The sequence below is a fragment of the Penicillium verhagenii genome, assembly GCF_028828195.1.
Source record: "Penicillium verhagenii strain IBT 33310 chromosome Unknown utg000007l_segment0_segment0, whole genome shotgun sequence".
Taxonomy (NCBI): Eukaryota; Fungi; Ascomycota; class Eurotiomycetes; order Eurotiales; family Aspergillaceae; genus Penicillium; species Penicillium verhagenii.
The window spans coordinates 395,598-413,464 of NW_026643171.1; the positions used below are offsets into that span (position 1 = coordinate 395,598).

Below are 17,867 nucleotides of genomic sequence, written 5' to 3' on the forward strand. Positions count from 1 at the left end.
TGCTCAGAACTTGTCCTTTGGAGCAGGCCACTACTCCTTCAAGAGAATTGATCCTTCAAGACTCAAGAGTGGCATAAATGCGGTACTATTGAAAATTGAAATTGCATAGATTATTAGATCATTGAAAAAAAGAGTCTATAAATAAGATTCCTCCACGTATTGACCACCATCCCCTTTTCTCTTTTAATGATGCAATGAGCTCACATGCTAAGTTCACCACCTTGTTAGATAATTCGCCGACCACACCCATTTTAGAGTTAGTCGAGTGCATAAATCCTGCTCGGCAATTCATCTCAGGAATGTAGCAAGGTACGTGGCCCCAAAAGTCCCCAGGCATACCGGAACATAATCCGCGAGATGTTCTCAAAGTACATCTGACCTAAGAAACTCTAGAATCGAACCTCATGTTCAAAAAGGCAATGTTAGTCGGTCACGGGGAAACAAGCGCGAGTTTTGCGGTGTTATTTCGCGTCGTGACGGAGCTGGCGGACATACCTCATGTCCATGGAATGCTTGATAAAGCCGAGCTTCCGCGATCGGGGAGCTCCTGTATCCCCCTTACATAAATAGAGGGTTACAATCAAGCTTAAGGTAGCAAGCAGCTCTACATGTACTTGACTTGACCCGCATCTTTGTGTCATGGTTGATCCCTCTGCTTGGACCTTCTTCATCTCCAACTTATCTTGCCAAAAACATTCGATTTGTCCGAATGTCCCCGGCAATTTGACAATATACCCTTGCACAGTCATTTGGTCTTGACTGTGGAATATACTGTGTTTGATGGCAGACAGCTCAAGCTCACTGAAGGATTGTCACAATGACGAATGTCGAGATGACATCCCCTTGAAAGAGTCAGGATGCAGTGTCATGAGTGAAGATGATGAGGCGACGGAATACCCATCCACAATCCAATTCATTCCTCTACTTATAGGACTTTGCCTTCAATCATTTTGCACCGCGCTGGTAAGTTTGCAATCATTCCGAGAGAACATCTCTTAAATTAATTCATTCTTCTCATCAGGATAATACGATCCTCGCAACAGCTGTACCCAAGATAACCGAGCAATTCAACTCCTTGGAGGACCTATCTTGGTACGCAAGCGCATACCTTTTGACGTCGTGCGCCGTCACTCTTCCCTTCGGCAAAATATACACCTACTATTCCACGAAATGGGCGTACATCATCGCCCTCGCACTATTCGAGATCGGATCTTTAGTGTGCGCCGCAACACCAACATCCAAGGGACTGATATTCGGCAGAGCGCTTGCAGGGATTGGATCGGGGGGCTTGTCCCCAGGTGCATTGTTGGTCCTTGCCAATAGTGTACCCCTCCATCGGCGGGCTCTTTATTTTGGGATTATTGGGAGTACGAGTGGGATTGCAACTGTCACTGGGCCACTGTAGGGATTTTCCTTCCACATCGGAAATTGAATATGAATTGGTGTGCGCACTGGCTAACATCAGCAGACTGGGTGGATTATTGACCGATCATCTAAGTTGGCGATGGTGTTTCTATATTAACCTTCCTCTTGGCGCGATCACGGGCGTCTTTATTTTCATGTTTTTCAAGGATGTGAAACCCAGCAAAACGATCGAGACCGGCAAATTGAACAAGGTGAAGCGCATGGATCCTTTCGGAATCCTTTTGTTCATCCCCGGAATTATATCCCTTCTCCTGGCCCTGCAATGGGGTGGCACAAAGTATGAATGGGCGAATGTGCGCATCGTTATTCTCTTCGTTTTATTTCTGGTGCTTACCATTTGCTGGTGCTACGTCCAATACCGAAGACAAGAGGAAGCTACCGTTCCCCCTCGTCTACTGAAGAACCGCAACGTTCTTGGCGCAGTCATCCATGCGATGTTCATCGGGGGTTCATTCTTCGTGTTCGGGTACTACGTAAGTTCTGTGTTTGAAATCTTGAAATCTACCAGCTAAGAGCGAACGGTCACTTACGAAAAAAATAATCAGCTCCCCATTTGGTTCCAGGCAATTGAGCAGGCCTCCGCATCCGAGTCCGGAATCAACAATCTCCCAATGGTTGTATCGATGATCGTCTGTTCAGCACTTGGAGGTCTCCTCGTGAATTTGATTGGCTATTACACCCCCCTCATGTACCTTGGCAGTGCACTACTCACGATCGGATCCGGTCTCTGTACGACATTTCAAGTTCACACAGGAAGCGGGTTGTGGGTCGGTTACCAGGTCATCATAGGCATCGGCGCAGGGGTAGGGTTCCAGCAGTGCATCAACTGCCTGCAAACCGTTCTACCGTTGGAGGATATCCCCATAGGAATCGCGATCATTACATTTGCGCAAAGCCTAAGTGGAGCATTGTTCATTTCTATCGCTCAGACCGTTTTCCAAAACCGACTGGTGGCCAGTATCGCCAAGTACGCCCCAACGGTTAATCCGGCGGCTATTATTGAAGCTGGGGCGACCCATCTCTCTAACAAGGTCCCCAGGAAGGCCCTTCCATCTGTGTTGTATGCTTATAATATTGCAGTGACGCAGACGTTTTATGTGTCTCTTGCTGCTGCGCTTCTTTCGTTTATTGGAGCTGGGCTCGTTCAGTGGAAGTCAATGAAAAAGCCGCAGAAATATGCATAATTATCGGCAGGGTCCACGGCATTTCGGGCGTTACACACTTTTTTTTCTTATCCAAAACTTACTGTGACAATTGCATCGCACATAGCATTTCGCCAAGTTCAAATGTTCTTGGTGAATGACAACATAGGTTCGATCAAGTATTAATCTATGGATACAGTTTACTGCATGTTCCGCTGGCGTAGGTACTGGATGATAACAAATCATAGTCTATGTCATTCCTCTACATATTATTGTCTGTGTTCAATTGATCCATTTTCACATAAACCGAGCCTTCAAATATTCCAAGGTCAAACCGAGGATTTTGGCTGATGAAAAATAGTTGTGGAAGCATCATCATTCCCAGATGATTTCTTGGCAGATTTGGGCTTAAAGGTCTCCTCAATCTCCTCCAGGGATTTACCCTTGGTCTCATGCATAAACACCGCCGCGACACCCGCAGTGGCAATTGAACAACCCCCAAACAAAAAGTAAGCCCCATAACTACTCTTCGCCAGCAGGATCGGCGTGACAAGTGCGACAACAAAGTTCGCAAGCCAGTTTGAACTGTGAGCAAGGGTAGCTGTCGCAGCGCGACAGCGTTGTGGATTCACCTCTGCCGCAAAGATCTTGACGCTTACAGCCCACGTCATGGAATATATGACGGCGAATAGGTAGATGAAGACTATAACGACCCAGCGACCGGCGCCAGTGGTGGTGTGAACTGCATTTCCTGCGTAGAGCGATCCAATGACGAACATCGTAACTGCGAGTCCGATTCCGCCATAGATGATACTGCTCTTTCTTCCCCACTTGTCGGCGTAAAGTGTTCCGGGAATAGTCGCGACGAAAATAACTAGGGCAGAGATTCCTGAGGCGAAGAAGCTTGCGCTTGAAGACGTAAGTCCGGCCTGCTGGAATAACAATGGAGCGTACTAAATAGGTCAGCAAATTGAGGATTAGGGATAAGCAGAAGGAGAACATTGATGAGACATACGTATAGCACGCCGTCAATTCCACTCAGCTGCTGTGCGGCCATCATGAAGACGGCAAGAATTGTGCGGGACCGGACATCCTTAGAGAAGATATCCAGCATTTTATCCATCGTGCCTTGCTTGGAAGCCACATCGTCTGGAGATGATTCTTGCAAATCAATCTTTTCATGTTCTTTATAATCCACGCCCAACTTTTCCCACACGGCGCTCGCTTCCGCATGACGACCCTTCATTGCCAACCAACGAGGCGACGGGGGCAGAAGAAGCAACGAGGCCACGGAGAGAATCATAGCAAGAGAAGCAAGCAGAATAAAAGGCGTGCGCCACGAGAATGACGACTCAATATGCCTCGAAGACCCATAGCAAGTAAAGTATCCCAAGAAGATACCAGCCGTGATAACCAGTTGGGGGCCAGTCGTTAGAGGACCCCGATGTTTAGTAGGCGAGATTTCACAAATATAAACGACCAAATTTCCCAGGAACAAGCCCTCTCCTAGCCCTTCTATAACACGACCCGCAATGAACATTCCAAGTTTAACAGCCGATGCTTCTATAGCTGCTCCCACGCCAAATATGAAGCAGCCGATACTGATCCCCATCGCACGACCGAGGCGATCGGCAAGATGTCCAGCAAAGAGCGAGGACAAGGCTGCGGGAATCAATATACTGGACACAATCAGTCCATGGATAGTGGCACTTTGACTTCCACCGAAAACAGCTTTGAAGTCTGTCATGTCGGTTACGGGGCCTGGGGGATTATTGTTACTATGTGAAGTTTCGAAAGTATGGATTTTTATCTTTGATTTTTTTCTTTTGAAGCTCACCTATAATTCCCGTGTCCATGCCAAAGAGAAGACCATTTGCAGAGCATAATATGCATGCTAAGACATAATTGGGTGGTTTTTGAAAATATCTCGCCATGATAGAGAGTTGCCAAGACGAAGAGAAAAAAAAATCAAATTTACTGCTCACACTGCACAGTTTAGAGACTCGAAAAGATTCCAACTATAAGAAATATCGAACATATCAAGCCCGAGTAGATTGAAAAGAAAAAAAAGACTGTGGAACTTTCAATTCGGTAAAAAATCAGTCTTTCGACCTGATCATTGCCCCAATGCCCCCCACGTCTGCACATGGAGTGGAGCATCACCAAAGAAGTAGTGTTAACCGCTGACAAGTGGCCCAATTGCATTGCAGCCTTTCACACATGTAGAATCAAGTCTTATCTTCCAATTAAAACACAATCGCAGCTTTGATGACCGACTTGTTCCTCATCGCTTCAAGACATTGCTCCCATTCCTCCAGTTTAAAAGTGCGATTGACGATCCCACGGACGTTGATCTTTTTCTCTGCAAAATTCTCAGCCAATGAACTTCATTCAAATGTTACTCTTTCCCACGGTTGAACGCTTACCCAGATAGTCAATCGCCGCGGGGAATTTATACATCTGCGAAAACGACCCAATTACCTGAATCTCCTCCTTGAAGATCTTATTCGGCGACAACGCAATAAGCGCATCATCATCGTAGACACCATAAACCACCAATTTGCCGCCCCTGCTCACAAAATCCATCGCCTTCTCCAGGACCCGCGCGTTCCCCGTCGCCTCAACAACAACATCAAACCCATACGGATTCTCACCCCGCAGCTTCTCCAACGTCCCATCCGCAGCCTCTCCATCCCTCGAAAGAACCAAGTACTCATCAGCAGCATCCAGCTCCCTCGCAAGATCCATCTTCAACCCCGCCGGCGCAGCAATAACAAGATGACTTGCTCCATTCAGCCTCAACAGCTGCGCTAGCATCAAGCCCGTCGGCCCCGCGCCAAAAATGAGAACACGCGAGTTCATGGCCGGCGCGATTCTATCAATCCCGTGCGCCGCACACGCCGCGGGCTCTATCAGCGTCGCGTCGGCGTCTGACAGATTTGCGAATTTGAATACCCGCGCAGCGGGGTACACGGCGTACTCGGCGAATCCGCCATCAACCATCACGCCGTGCGCGATGAAGTTCTCGCAGAATAGTTCTTTGCCGTTGCCCAGGCGGCAGTAGTGGCATGTCCCGCAGAGCTCGGAGTTGTCGGCGACGACCCGGTCGCCGGGCGTGAAGCCGTGGACGGAGGCGCCTAAGGCCGCGACTGTTCCCACTGTTTCATGGCCCGGGACAAGAGGGAACTGGGAAAGTTGGCAAGAATTTAAGAAAATAGTCTGGGGGGAGGGGGATAGTACTTGTGCTCCAAACTCGCCGTCGTGGATGTGTAGGTCGGTGCCACATACTCCGCATGCTTTTACTTTGATCTAGGTAGACAATGTGTCAGGCTGTGCTGCGCAAAGAACAAGGCAGACATACTAGAACGTCGTGATCTCTTATCTTTGGCAAAGGTTTTTGCACAATGCTGAATTGGCGGGCCGCAGAATATTCTTGACTGTTAACTTAGTGATTGATTTTCTGAATGAAGTTTACACATCTTGTCTCACCCAGAGCCCGCATAGAACGGGGAATATCGAATGAGGCCATGATCAATTGATTCGTGTGCTTTTTAAGAGGGGAATTTGATGAGGGAGATCCTTGACCATGAGCAGGGGCTTTAATACCCAATGAGCTTCAACGGCAGTACCAGAGACCTAGAGATTGAGGTGACCAAGTGTTCCACGAGACGAGTTACTCGGAGGAAGCTATACAATTAAGAGAAAGATACATTAAATGTAAGATTGAAATTTTTTGTTTTGAAAGAAACAATCTACCATTATGTTCAAGTGATCGCGATCGTCACGAAGCCTTCTACTCTTAGGCTGACCACGACACGGAGCCAGGAGAAACCCCGCAATCCAAATCCACGTACCCCAGGATCTAGGCAAGCATGTTGTAAAAATATTCAGGGCCTCAAACCCCCCTATTCCAGCGAGGCCAAAGCTCCCTGGCCACTGATGACAGGCGGAGGGAACGTCCGAACAATGCTTTTCTCTGTAGAAAGAAGAGAACCATCAACCCAGTTCCCATGCACCTGCGCCTTAACATGAAGAGGAAGCTGGACAAAAGCAATCGGCTTCTCAAATTCCTTCGTATCGAGTATAACAAGACGACAGCTATTTGCAGCCCGCTGCTCCACCATAGCAAGAACCCACCCATCACCCTCGGGAGCGTCCGCAGAGCGAGGAATGAACACGGGCTCCTGTACCAAGCAATTATCTCCAGCGTAATACCAGCGTGTCTCGTTCGACCTGTGACTATGCATTGCAAGCCCATTAAGCCCATGGAATACATTTTTCTCTCCACTAGACTGGTCGGGCATAAACACATTCAGGAAGATGAATTCGTGCTCCATTGTCATGAACCGCTCATCCATGCGGGGGAACTCAGAGGGCGTGTCGAGGATGATCTGCGGATCTGGAATCGTACTTCCACTGGCCGTGTTCAGATCGAACTCCCAGCGCACAAAGTCCGCCTTGGCGGCTGGCAATGGCATTCTGCCGTCGTCTGCTGGGAAAAAGGGGAACGCGTTGTCATGCACGCGTGACGATTCCAGGTATAACTTCCCGTCTTGACCCTCCCATGCCCCGCCGGTATGGATAGCCATACAGTTTTTCCACGAATAGACTCTATGCTCGCCTTCTTTCCAGCCAGGTGGTAGTGGTGTGCTATTTCTCCTAGGCACGGCAATAAACGTAGCGGGCAAGTCGTAGTTCCAAGCCCAGTGGTGCTTCCCGGCCTTTAGCCGCTCGAGTGTGGATTCGAATGGCCACAGGACGAGAATAAGCCAGTTGGGCGTGATAGCACAGTCATGCACAAAGGCACACCAGGGTGCCTCGATCCACTGCTCGTCATGCTTCTTGCCGTCGGCGTCAAGGGAGTAGATGACTATATCCTTCGTCGCAAGACCCTTCGCTTCATAGCCGAAGACGACCAATTCGTTGGTGTATGGGTCAATCTTCGGATGGGCCGTGAAAGTCTTGGACTTGACCTGGTCACCGAACGGATCATAGCAGAGCGTCTCGAGGGTGTGCGGATCTATTTCGTAAGGGAGAGCGACTTCCTTCAAAGCGATCATGCGATTTGCCCAATAAAGCACGTTCGTGTTCGCGGTCGAGTCAACTGCAGATCTGACGCAGGGATGATGGGTGAAGGGATTGCGGTAGAGGCCAAATAGCGCTTTGTTGGCGTGTCGCTCAAGCTTGTAGCGCTCTGTCTCGATATACTTGATTTTCATGTCGACGCGGCCGTTTTTGATTCGAAATGCTGATATGTTGCCGTCCCCATCTAGAGGGATGTTGTTGGGGTCCGGGGGCATGTATGGATCGCACATTACACGGTAGAATGTCCCTTCAATGCCGTCTGGGATTTCGCCCTGGACGATCAAGTCCCCGACTTCTCCTTCCATTCGGCATGGGGCCGCGGAGCCGGCGAGGTCGAGGGCGGTTGGCCATTTTGAAGGGAGTTCTGAGCTTTGCGATGCGGATTCCATTTTTGGTTTTCAATTGCAGTATAGACAGTGTGTGAATGAAATTAAATTATGACACTGGTTACTAGAATGTTGAAAAATGAAAACTAATTTTAACAATCCTGGCAGGCGTGGGAAGACCGGGAAAAAAGACTAATGGAATACTACCTAACAGCTGTACTTTGTAAAGAACCAATTGACAATGGGTATTGAGAGCCCCTTAATTTGGTACTTTTATTTCAACAGCTTCTTAATCCCTCGCTGTCAATTGGAGGCCGTTGCAGATCCTCTTTACATCCTCCATTTCCGGCCCCCAGTCAGGATCCACTGACCCCGCAACGACAGCACACTGACTCCGAGATCCTGCAGAAGTCGGCAAAGGTGACAGCTGGCATCTCCCGATGATACTTGGCAATTGAGAATGTTGTTGATTGGCAAGTTCCAGGTCAAGGAAATGCTATGATCTTAGTGATGCTAATGGGTCTTTCCTCGAACCGTCCCGTCAATTCCTTCCAAATCAGAGTATAATCTCCACTCATAATCCAGACTAGGATCATTGAACCTCGCCTTCGCGTCCAGCGTCGCAATCCGAAGCATGTCCTCCTCCTGCAACTGGAAATCAGCAGCCAGATTCTCATCCACCTGCCAATCGATCACACTCTTCGGAATAACACTTCGCCCACTATTGATCCCCCACGCAAGAACCACTTGAACCGGGCTCTTGTTGTATTTTTGCGCGATCTCTTTGAGAATGGGCTGATCGATTACGCGCATCATGTGTGCAATCTCTTTGCTCCAGCCTGTTTGTCGGTAGAAATCGTTCATGTTGCCCAGGGGACTAAACTGGACGACGTGGATTTCCTTTTCTTGTAACCAATCGTTGAACTCCTTCTGCTGGAGATAGGGATGAACCTCCATTTGATGAACAGCCGGGACCTAAATACTCAATCAGCCAGCATTAGCCCATGGCCAAGTCTTACATGCATGACAATAGTGAAAAAGAGCAGAGAACCTACCGTCGTTGTATCCCTCATCAAGGTCTCGATTTCGCATTTACTGAAATTGGAGACTCCAATAGACTTGGCCTTACCAGACCGAACCGAACTCTCCATAGCCCTCCAAGTATCCACATAGCTGGTCTCCCCTTTGATCATCCTCCCGTTCGCATCGCGAGGGAACCGATCACGTCCGCGCTTGAAAGTGCATGGGTAGTGCATGAGAAGCAAATCGACATAAGGGGTATCGAGATCACGCAGCGAGTCATCCAAAGCACGCTCCACGTCCTCGGGGTGATAGTCCGAGCACCAGAGCTTTGTAGCGAGAAACACGTCTTCGCGTGGAACGCCGCTGCGTTTCATGCCCTTCCCTACTTGTACTTCGACATCGTATACGCGGGCCGTATCAATGAAACGGACACCCTTTTCCAAGGCTTGCGTGACTATGGCTTCTTGGGAATCTGCGTCTCCGAATGTGCCGATGCCCAGTGCGGGGATTTTGTGTCCCGTGTTCAGTGTGTATGAGGTTGCTCGGGTCGTGATGGTGCGAGAAATTGACTTTGACTGGCAGAAAGCCGAGGTGAGGGGTTTCTTAAGTAATAGCATGCGAAATGCTGCAACCGAATTCATTGTGAAGCTTGGCTTTGGATTTTTAGGTGATAAGCCCGGTGAGTGAGGATCTTGGGATATAGTGATTGCCACGAGGGTCTAGAAAGAATGTCGAATATTTGTATTTCAACAGATCTCAAGAGATTCAATCAGGAGTGTGATTCCTGTTTAATGGCAGCAGCATGGCGAAATTCTAATTTGAGCTGTCAGTAATAACTGCGGAGATGTCAGCGAGGGACTGTGGAGAGCACCGTGTCGGGGTAAAGCCCACGAGGCGAGGCCTTGCCAAGATGCCCCCCGCATCTTTCCACCACGCTATCATTTTGTCCTGTTTGGCAGATCTCATCTCATCAAGGCCGAATATTGTCTGGATATCTGCCATCATCAGGGCTCCTGACATCAATTGGTGGTTTGGCTGACTCGGCCCGGGAAACAGTCGAGTGAGTCATGAATTGTTTTAACTTCAAGTTCGGGATATTTAGGGGAATCAAGTCAACATCTATACAATCAATGAACTGCGCTGTACACAGCAGAACACCCCAAATGTTCCCAACAAAACACCGATTTCTATAGATTCATACGTTCTACATTCTTCCTTGTAGGAAGCAGAACCCTGCAGTAATAAATAGGAGCTTCTCATGCATGATTAGTAGTTGACGAGGGAAGGCTTCCGGGGTGGGAGTCTTTGCGGGCGCCTGATATGGCGGTGAGGTATTGGGATATGCCTGTTGATCGACGGTGTATGCGGTCGTTGTTGCTGTATGTGAGGGCTGATGAGGTGAAGCATTGTGAGGTTAATCATGCGCTTGGGAATTTGGATCAGGGTGTTGGCGTGAATCCTTATTTGGCGAGGGGTGAGAAGATTGTTAGAGGGGGGGATGGGCTGAGGGCTGGGTTATAAGAAGGGCATCTACTACGTAGTAGTATAAGACTGGCGAGATGCCTATGGCTTAAATCTTTCCAAGGTTTAAGTTACTGGTTCAATGTTCTTGGATATCCATGGGTTGAATGTTAATCACTATATACACATAAACTTCATTGAAAATATTTACTCTATAAAACTCCACAGCTGGTACAGCAGAATCAAGGGATAATGGGCAAAGTAACATAGTTGTCGCCGTGTCCGAAGTGAATATGGTTCTGACCCTGGAATCGTTCCACAGATCTAAAACAGCATTAGCATTGGTACGGTCGATCGGTAGACTTTTAAACAACGACGAGATAGAAACATACCGGTCAATAGGCGAGTTGTGCTGGAACATGCCAGAGCCTTGGGTGTCTCCACTAGCAATCTCCAACACAATCTTGGCACCCTTCTCCACCACGACATTGGTAGGCCAGATCTCCACATCAACGGGGTAGATCTCACCGGGGACAACAGGAAGCTTGTCAGTGGAGTAGTAATCACGGTGAGGAAGGTAAGGGCGGTTCCGCACGTGCTCCTTGTTCACCTTGCGCATACTCACACGCAGCCAACCCTTGCACAGAGGAACAGCATCACCAGCTGTGCCGGTGTAAGAGACTTCCTTACCGGCAGCGGAGATGTGGCGTAGTGTGACGAAGAGATCGAGGTCTTGCGGGGTGGGAGCGCCAGCATTGGGGCTCATTGAGACATTGAGGTGTGCGACGATGTGGCCTGTGATCTCGGTCTCCTTCTCGAAAGCGGGTGTGGTGAACTGGACGAGCTGGGGGGTATCCAGCGTTCCGAGGGCTTCGTAAGAGATCTTAACGGGACGCTCGACGGGCGCGTGTGTGAGCAGCTCCCGCTGGGAGGTAAGGAAGTACTTTGTGTACTGGGTTCTGGCGATGGGCCACTCGTGCTCCGTGCGACGGGTGTAGGCCTTCTCGGCCTCGGCATTGTTGAAGCCGACGTCGCCCTTGCGGAGCACGATATCAACCTTGGGTGCCTTGCCAGTTGACCAGCCGACACGGTCATCGCCCTTGAGGAAGGCATCGAGGAAGCTGCGCTGCAGCTCGACTTCTTCGCTGTAGTAGAAGGGGAGATCGTGACGACCGGTCACGAAACGGAGGTACTTGAGCTCCGAGCCAGCCTGTGTGTATCCCTCGACATTTCCACGCAGGTGAAGCAAGATACCGCCCCAGTTCGCGACGGAGAGCAGGGGAACCTGGATATCAGACATGCTGTACTCCTTGGAAGCATAGTAGATATCGTCGCGGAACTGGTTCTCGACATTATCGATATTCTGATCCTGGCGATTCTGCACGAGCTCCTCCTCGCTCAGATCTCCCTCGATGGTATCAGGGCCCCAGTTTCTCGCGGCCCGACCACCAAGGCCGTACTGGTTGCTCACGACCTGGCGATCCCACCAGAACTTGATAAACTTGCTGGACAGGATTCCACCGTGGCGGCAGCGATCCCGGTAGTAATCGGACATGCCCTCCCAGGGAATAATACAGGCGAGACCCTTTGGCTGACGGGCCGCAACACGCCATTGACTTCCAGCGTAGTAGGAGATACCGAGCAAGCCGACCTTTCCGTTGGACCACTCCTGCTCAGCCGCCCACTCCACCACATCGAAGAAGGCCTCGCTGGTTCCCCGGGACATGGTATCGAGCTTACCGACCGACTGGCCAGTTCCACGCTCGTCGGCACGGACCACGGCATAACCCTGGCTAGTCCAGTACTTTGGGTCGGGGGTTTCCCAAGAGGAGTGCTCGGACTTTTGTTCGGGGTTAACTTCGCTGAAGCTATCGGCGTGGAAGTCTTTGTATGGGATATCCTTTCCGTATGGGCCGTAGGTGACAATCACGGGAACTTTGGCGGAGGATTTCGGACGGTAGACGTTTGCGCGGACAATGCCTGAAGCATCCTTCAGGTTAATTGAGACATTTTGCTCAAAGACGTAGGGGAATGAATCCTCATCGCGGGTGGTGATGTCTTTAATTTCGTTCGGCATTTTGACCCCCAAAAATAATAATAAGAGAAAAAGGTCAACGTGCAATGAAACAAGAGAAATTTCAAAACGAAGAATCGAGCAATAATTTCCCTCGTGCTAAGTACATTTTCATATATACTACTCATCCTCTCCCCTCACCCGCTCCCCCACCCCCACTCGGAAGGTTGAAAACGCGTGGAATGTGGAGCCGAAGACGTTCCCGAAGCGCGGAGTCCCGTCATTTGAACCGAGAGGACCATATGACCATATATGAAATGTAATGAGGGGGAGGGGTTGTATTCGAAGCCGAGGGTAGCTATAATATAAAATAAGTTGGTCTCTGGTAAAATAGTTCTGTCAAATTCATATATATTTCTTTCTTCAAAATGACGCTGAAAGAATTAAACGGAAGCTCTACTCAGGGTCTACGCATCTTGATTGTTGGTGCGGGGATCGGTGGTCTTGTTGCAGCGATCGCTCTCAGACAGCAGGGACATCATGTAGAGGTATGGTCGGTCGCTAGAAAGAAGTGTAAAGAACTCCGGCTGACTTGAATAGATCTTTGAACGTTCGCGCTTCGCCAATGAAATCGGTGCTGCTATTCACTTGTCCCCCAATGCCAATGGCGTCTTGCGCCGTCTTGGAATTGATGCTACCGAATTTGGCGCCGTGGAGACTGAGCTGGTAAAGACTTTATCTCGTTGATTTGATCCTGAATCCCAGGCTGACAAGGTGTTAGTTGCGCGAATACAAGCCATGCGGAGAGCCAGTTCACGTGGCAGATCTGAAGGCGCATGCGGGCCTATGGAGACACGTAAGTTTATTTCCCCGCAAAGTTTTTTTTTCTTTACCTTTCTCAGCTAATGGTTGATGCTATTACCAGCGCTGGCTGCTTGTACACCGTGCCCATTTCCACGAGGGACTCAAAGCTGCAGCCACTGGCGCAGGCAAGGGAAAGCCCGCTACACTACACACCGCAAGCAAGATCGTCGATGTCGACCCCCACAAGGCAACAGTGACTCTGGAGAATGGCGAGGTGGTTGAGGGAGATGTTCTGATTGGAGCAGACGGAGTGCACTCTCTTACTCGCACCAAGCTGTCAGACAAGAAGCCATACAGCTCAGGCAAGAATGCCTTCCGTTTCCTGATTAGTCGCCAGCAGGCGCTTGATGATCCGGAAACCAACAGTATCGCGCGCGATTTTGGTGCCGTTGATATGTGGGACTCTTCTGATCGCCGTGTGGTGATCTACCCATGCTCAAACAATGACTTGTTGAACTTTGTCTGCATTCACCCTGAAGAGTTGACTACCATCGAGACTGGCGGTGACTCGTACAACCAGCAGATTAGCAGGGACACTTTGCTCGATGTGTACAAGGACTTCAACCCACAAGTCCGAAAGTTGTTGGAGAAGGCGGACCCACAGACTCTGAAGCTGTGGCCTCTGCTGGACATGGACACCTTGCCTTCGTGGACAGAGGATCGTCTTGCTTGTCTTGGTGATGCTGTTCATCCGTTCCTTCCATACCGTGCATCCGGTGGTGCAATGGCGATTGAAGATGCCGTCTCTCTGGCTGTGATGCTGTCTGGTGACATTACTGTCAGTGACGTCCCCGAGCGATTGAAGGTGTATGAGAAGGCGCGTCATGAACGTGCAACAACCATCCAGCAAATGACTCGTGATTCGGTCACACTCATCTCTCAGGAAACAAGTAAGTAAAAAGCTTTGCCTCATCAAGTCAGGGTCCAAGACTAATTCTCTTCCAGCACAAAAAATGATCAGCTACATTTATGGCCACGATGAGTTCGACCACTCCACCCAGGTCCTTCGGAACCACATTTGGTCTCAGAACCCACATATGTACTGGCGTCAGCCCATCGTCTTTGGCCCGATGCCTGGTCCCCGACAGGATCACATGGGACGAGACCGCGCTCTTGCATCCCTAGAATCCACCTTCAAGACTGCCTCCATCAAGTTCAAGACTAGCCGCACGCTCCTTCAGAATCTGTTCCCCAATGACCGATACAGTTTCATCTCCCCATCCACAGTCGCACGAGCCTCTTTCTCTCAGACCACTCTTAGCGGAATGGACTGGCTTGGCGGTGGCGGGTACCGCCACATTGGACTGTACATCCACGGAGTGCAATATACCAAGGAGAACGGCGAGGTACTTCGAGGAACTTACATGCCAATTCTTTTCGAAAGTCTGGCGGACCCGATCGTGTCAGGACGTGAGGAACTCGGCATGCCCAAGCTATACACAGCAGTTGACTTACACGAGCGCAACAACTCCTTCCGTATTCAGACCAGCTGGCAAGGAGCCGTGTGGGGTCACTTCGAGCTTGAGGATCTCGTAGACGTGGACCCCTCAGCGGACAAGGGGACGATCGGTGGTGAGGACGACGACGGTATCCTTGTCTACCGCTACATGCCCAAGGTCGGAAAAAGCACCAAGGGCGAGGCGGAGGCACAATACCCCGTGGTTGTGCCCCACGCGCAGGAATCAAAGGTTGTGCCATCGGTAGTGACGCGTGTGCGGCGTACTAAGAACGTCAAGGTGGATATTGACGGGCTAGGCTGGGACGCGCTCCCCACACTGCATCATGTGGTGTCGCGTCTGGCGGAGATCCCGATTGATGAGATTATTGATGCGAAAATCACGGAGGGAAGAGGGGTTCCCGATGTTTCAAGTGCTCAACGGATTGAGTAAGTCACCGTAAGTGGCCGACCCGGATAAATAAGTACATATAGTCAGATACTCCATTAGGACCAATGCAGCACAACATGTTTTTTTGATGATTTGATATATAGTATAGATATATTTTTTTTTAAAGTTTTAGTCTCCGGTACTCGTTAAATCCCGGATCGACCTTATGCGTTGGCAAAAGGAGCGATCAGACCCGTTGAGAGTTGAGGCTGGACTTGACGCGAGTCAGCTTATGGTGCGAGTGTAGCGTGGCGGTAGTGGACGTAGGGTTGAGGTAGACGGAAGTCAAAGTTGCATGAGCTAATCATAGTCCAGGGGAGTCAGTAAGCAGGATGATCTTTGCGGGCCCGTTGTATCCGGGAGCATAGGGCAGGATGAACCCAGGAAGTTTTTAGCGACTGTTAGTCTCCTGCGGACGTTCATTTTGAGCCATGGAGATCATGGCGGACTCTTCCGAATGGTAGAAAGACGGCATTCATTGCGGGCAATTTCTATTAGGAAAACACGAGTAAAGTACCACAGAGAAGTGCATATAGGGGAAATATAGGGCAATATAGGTCGCTGTAAGCCTCTAAGGGAATAGTTATAGCAAGAGAAAAGCAATGCGGGGGCAGATCCACGTACGTAGGAGGAGGATGGACCTGCAGCTGGTCTAGAACGGTTATGGTGGTAGCTAGTGTTAGTGTTTGCGGATCATGTAAGGAGGACAAGGCAAAACACAGCCCGCTCTCTCTCTCCACTTCTTCCACCTTCTCCTTCAAATCTATTTCAGGATTCGGGATTTTATTTCTGCCTGGACTTTGTGACTGTCCTGCATATAATCCCTTCATCCCTCTTTGCTTCTTCACCCATAACCACTTCCCCTCCCCGCACCTGACGCAGCCGAATCAAGCCATGTATTTAACCCCTCCAAGGCCGACCTCCGAAAGCTGACCGATCCCCCCCCCCCAAATCCATAACCCTCAACAAAACAAAGCTAATCATGTCCGCGTTAAAACATTCAGGCGTATCACCGTCAGTGTCATCCGCCCGGATGCGGACTCTGATATTATCAACCTAGAAGTCGGTGGAGACATGGCCATCGAGCTCCTCAAAGCCATCATCGAAAGCGAAACGAATATCCCTCCCGAAGCCCAACAACTCGTCTACAACAACCAACTCCTCCAGAACCCAGCACAAACCCTAGAACAAGTTGGCATCGGTGAAGGTGACATGCTAGGTGTCCACGTCACCCTCCGCGGCCCACCACAGCTGCCCCCACGTCCTAGTCCCGGCCCCGGCCCCGGCTCCAGCACCGCACCGCGCCAGAATCAGGCGGCACCCCGACCCGGCATGCCCGATCCCGAGACAATCCGACTACATATTTTGGGGGATCCGCGTGTGCGTGAGGCTGTTCGTCGACAGAATCCTGAGTTGGCTGAGGCAGCAGATAATGCGCAGCGGTTCCGGGAGGTCTTGGTCTCACAGCAGCAGCGGGAGGCGCGCCAGGAAGCGGAGAAAGATGCCAGAATCGCCATGTTGAACTCTGATCCGTTTAACCCGGATAATCAACGTGAGATCGAGGAGATTATTCGACAGAATGCTGTGACGGAGAACCTACACAATGCTATGGAGCATCATCCAGAGTGTGAGTGGCCCTCATCTACCCAGCTTTGTATCCGTTCATATGCGATGTTGGCTACGTCAGCGAGTGGAGCTACATATATTGAAAAGAAAAACAAAATGGAAAAAAAAATGGAAAACAGAAAAGAAAGAAAAAAACTAAAACTAATTCTAATATACAGCTTTCGGTCGCGTCACAATGCTTTACATCCCCGTCGAAGTCAACGGTCATCGTCTCAACGCCTTTGTCGACTCCGGTGCCCAGGTAACCATCATGTCGCCCGAATGCGCAACAGCCTGCAACATCATGCGATTAGTCGATCGACGTTACGGAGGTATCGCCAAGGGTGTGGGTACTGCCCCGATCCTCGGACGCGTGCACTCAGCTCAGATCAAGATCGGAGACATGTTCCTCCCCTGCTCCTTCACCGTGATGGAAGGCAAACAGATCGACCTACTCCTGGGTCTGGACATGCTTCGCCGACACCAGGCGTGCATTGATCTTCAGCGCGGGGCCCTGGTCATTCAAGACCAAGCGGTCCCTTTCCTCGGTGAAGCGGATATTCCGAAGCATTTGACCGAGGAGTTTGAGGATGAGCCTACCGTGAAGGGATCGGATGGGGCAGAGGTGGGTGCTCGCACGGGAGCGGTGACGCACCAGGCGAGCCGACCGGGTGATGCCACCTCTGGACCTGGCTCTGGTGTTGGCTCCGGCTCCGGCCCCGGCGCTACTAGTGGCTCCAGTGCATCTGCACCTGTGGCACCGGTCCGACCTCCGAGATCGCGGTGGCCTCAGGATTCGATTGCCAAGATCACGGAGCTAGGATTCACGCGAATGGAGGCGGAGCGGGCGTTGGAATTTGCAAACGGTGACTTGGACGGGGCGATTGGATTCTTGATCTAGATGGGAAATCTAAAGTAAGGGTCGGGTCATCACCGGGATATAGGCGTTGAGGATGTAATTCTTCTTTTCTTTTTCATATTTCTTTTTATTTTATTAATTAGCGGGTTCTAGCACAGCACGTAACGAAATCAATGT

The 17,867-nt window shown here is 50.2% G+C and overlaps 8 protein-coding genes across 8 annotated transcripts; 3 read left to right on the forward strand and 5 right to left on the reverse strand.

Annotated features, from left to right (window-relative positions):
- Window positions 1–780: 780 nt before the first annotated feature.
- Window positions 781–2,609, forward strand: N7466_006839 (MDR family MFS transporter; the record flags this gene model as incomplete). Its single annotated transcript, XM_057166228.1, has 4 exons — window positions 781–963; window positions 1,022–1,401; window positions 1,469–1,898; window positions 1,989–2,609. 4 exons carry the CDS (start codon window positions 781–783, stop codon window positions 2,607–2,609), a joined length of 1,614 nt encoding a protein of 537 aa, XP_057019269.1.
- Window positions 2,610–2,896: 287 nt separating this feature from the next.
- Window positions 2,897–4,501, reverse strand: N7466_006840 (putative MFS sugar transporter; the record flags this gene model as incomplete). Its single annotated transcript, XM_057166229.1, has 3 exons — window positions 2,897–3,520; window positions 3,583–4,328; window positions 4,405–4,501. The coding sequence occupies 3 exons, from the start codon at window positions 4,499–4,501 to the stop codon at window positions 2,897–2,899; spliced, it is 1,467 nt and encodes a 488-aa protein (XP_057019270.1).
- Window positions 4,502–4,813: 312 nt separating this feature from the next.
- Window positions 4,814–6,096, reverse strand: N7466_006841 (zinc-dependent alcohol dehydrogenase family protein; the record flags this gene model as incomplete). The annotated part of the gene is made up of 4 exons (XM_057166230.1): window positions 4,814–4,929; window positions 4,994–5,876; window positions 5,929–5,999; window positions 6,057–6,096. 4 exons carry the CDS (start codon window positions 6,094–6,096, stop codon window positions 4,814–4,816), a joined length of 1,110 nt encoding a protein of 369 aa, XP_057019271.1.
- Window positions 6,097–6,472: 376 nt separating this feature from the next.
- Window positions 6,473–8,041, reverse strand: N7466_006842 (carotenoid oxygenase family protein; the record flags this gene model as incomplete). The annotated part of the gene is made up of 1 exon (XM_057166231.1): window positions 6,473–8,041. One exon carries the CDS (start codon window positions 8,039–8,041, stop codon window positions 6,473–6,475), a length of 1,569 nt encoding a protein of 522 aa, XP_057019272.1.
- A 450-nt stretch (window positions 8,042–8,491) lies between these two features.
- N7466_006843 (aldo/keto reductase) lies at window positions 8,492–9,642 on the reverse strand (the record flags this gene model as incomplete). Its single annotated transcript, XM_057166232.1, has 2 exons — window positions 8,492–8,953; window positions 9,034–9,642. The coding sequence occupies 2 exons, from the start codon at window positions 9,640–9,642 to the stop codon at window positions 8,492–8,494; spliced, it is 1,071 nt and encodes a 356-aa protein (XP_057019273.1).
- A 1,062-nt stretch (window positions 9,643–10,704) lies between these two features.
- N7466_006844 (CocE/NonD family hydrolase) lies at window positions 10,705–12,539 on the reverse strand (the record flags this gene model as incomplete). Its single annotated transcript, XM_057166233.1, has 2 exons — window positions 10,705–10,786; window positions 10,855–12,539. 2 exons carry the CDS (start codon window positions 12,537–12,539, stop codon window positions 10,705–10,707), a joined length of 1,767 nt encoding a protein of 588 aa, XP_057019274.1.
- A 365-nt stretch (window positions 12,540–12,904) lies between these two features.
- On the forward strand, window positions 12,905–15,229 carry N7466_006845 (putative salicylate hydroxylase; the record flags this gene model as incomplete). Its single annotated transcript, XM_057166234.1, has 5 exons — window positions 12,905–13,024; window positions 13,077–13,202; window positions 13,258–13,332; window positions 13,402–14,230; window positions 14,286–15,229. The coding sequence occupies 5 exons, from the start codon at window positions 12,905–12,907 to the stop codon at window positions 15,227–15,229; spliced, it is 2,094 nt and encodes a 697-aa protein (XP_057019275.1).
- Window positions 15,230–16,231: 1,002 nt separating this feature from the next.
- On the forward strand, window positions 16,232–17,732 carry ddiA (putative DNA damage-inducible v-SNARE binding protein Ddi1; the record flags this gene model as incomplete). The annotated part of the gene is made up of 2 exons (XM_057166235.1): window positions 16,232–16,853; window positions 17,011–17,732. Coding segments are annotated over 2 exons (1,344 nt in total), but the record flags the coding sequence as incomplete, so codon positions are not given.
- Window positions 17,733–17,867: the final 135 nt, after the last annotated feature.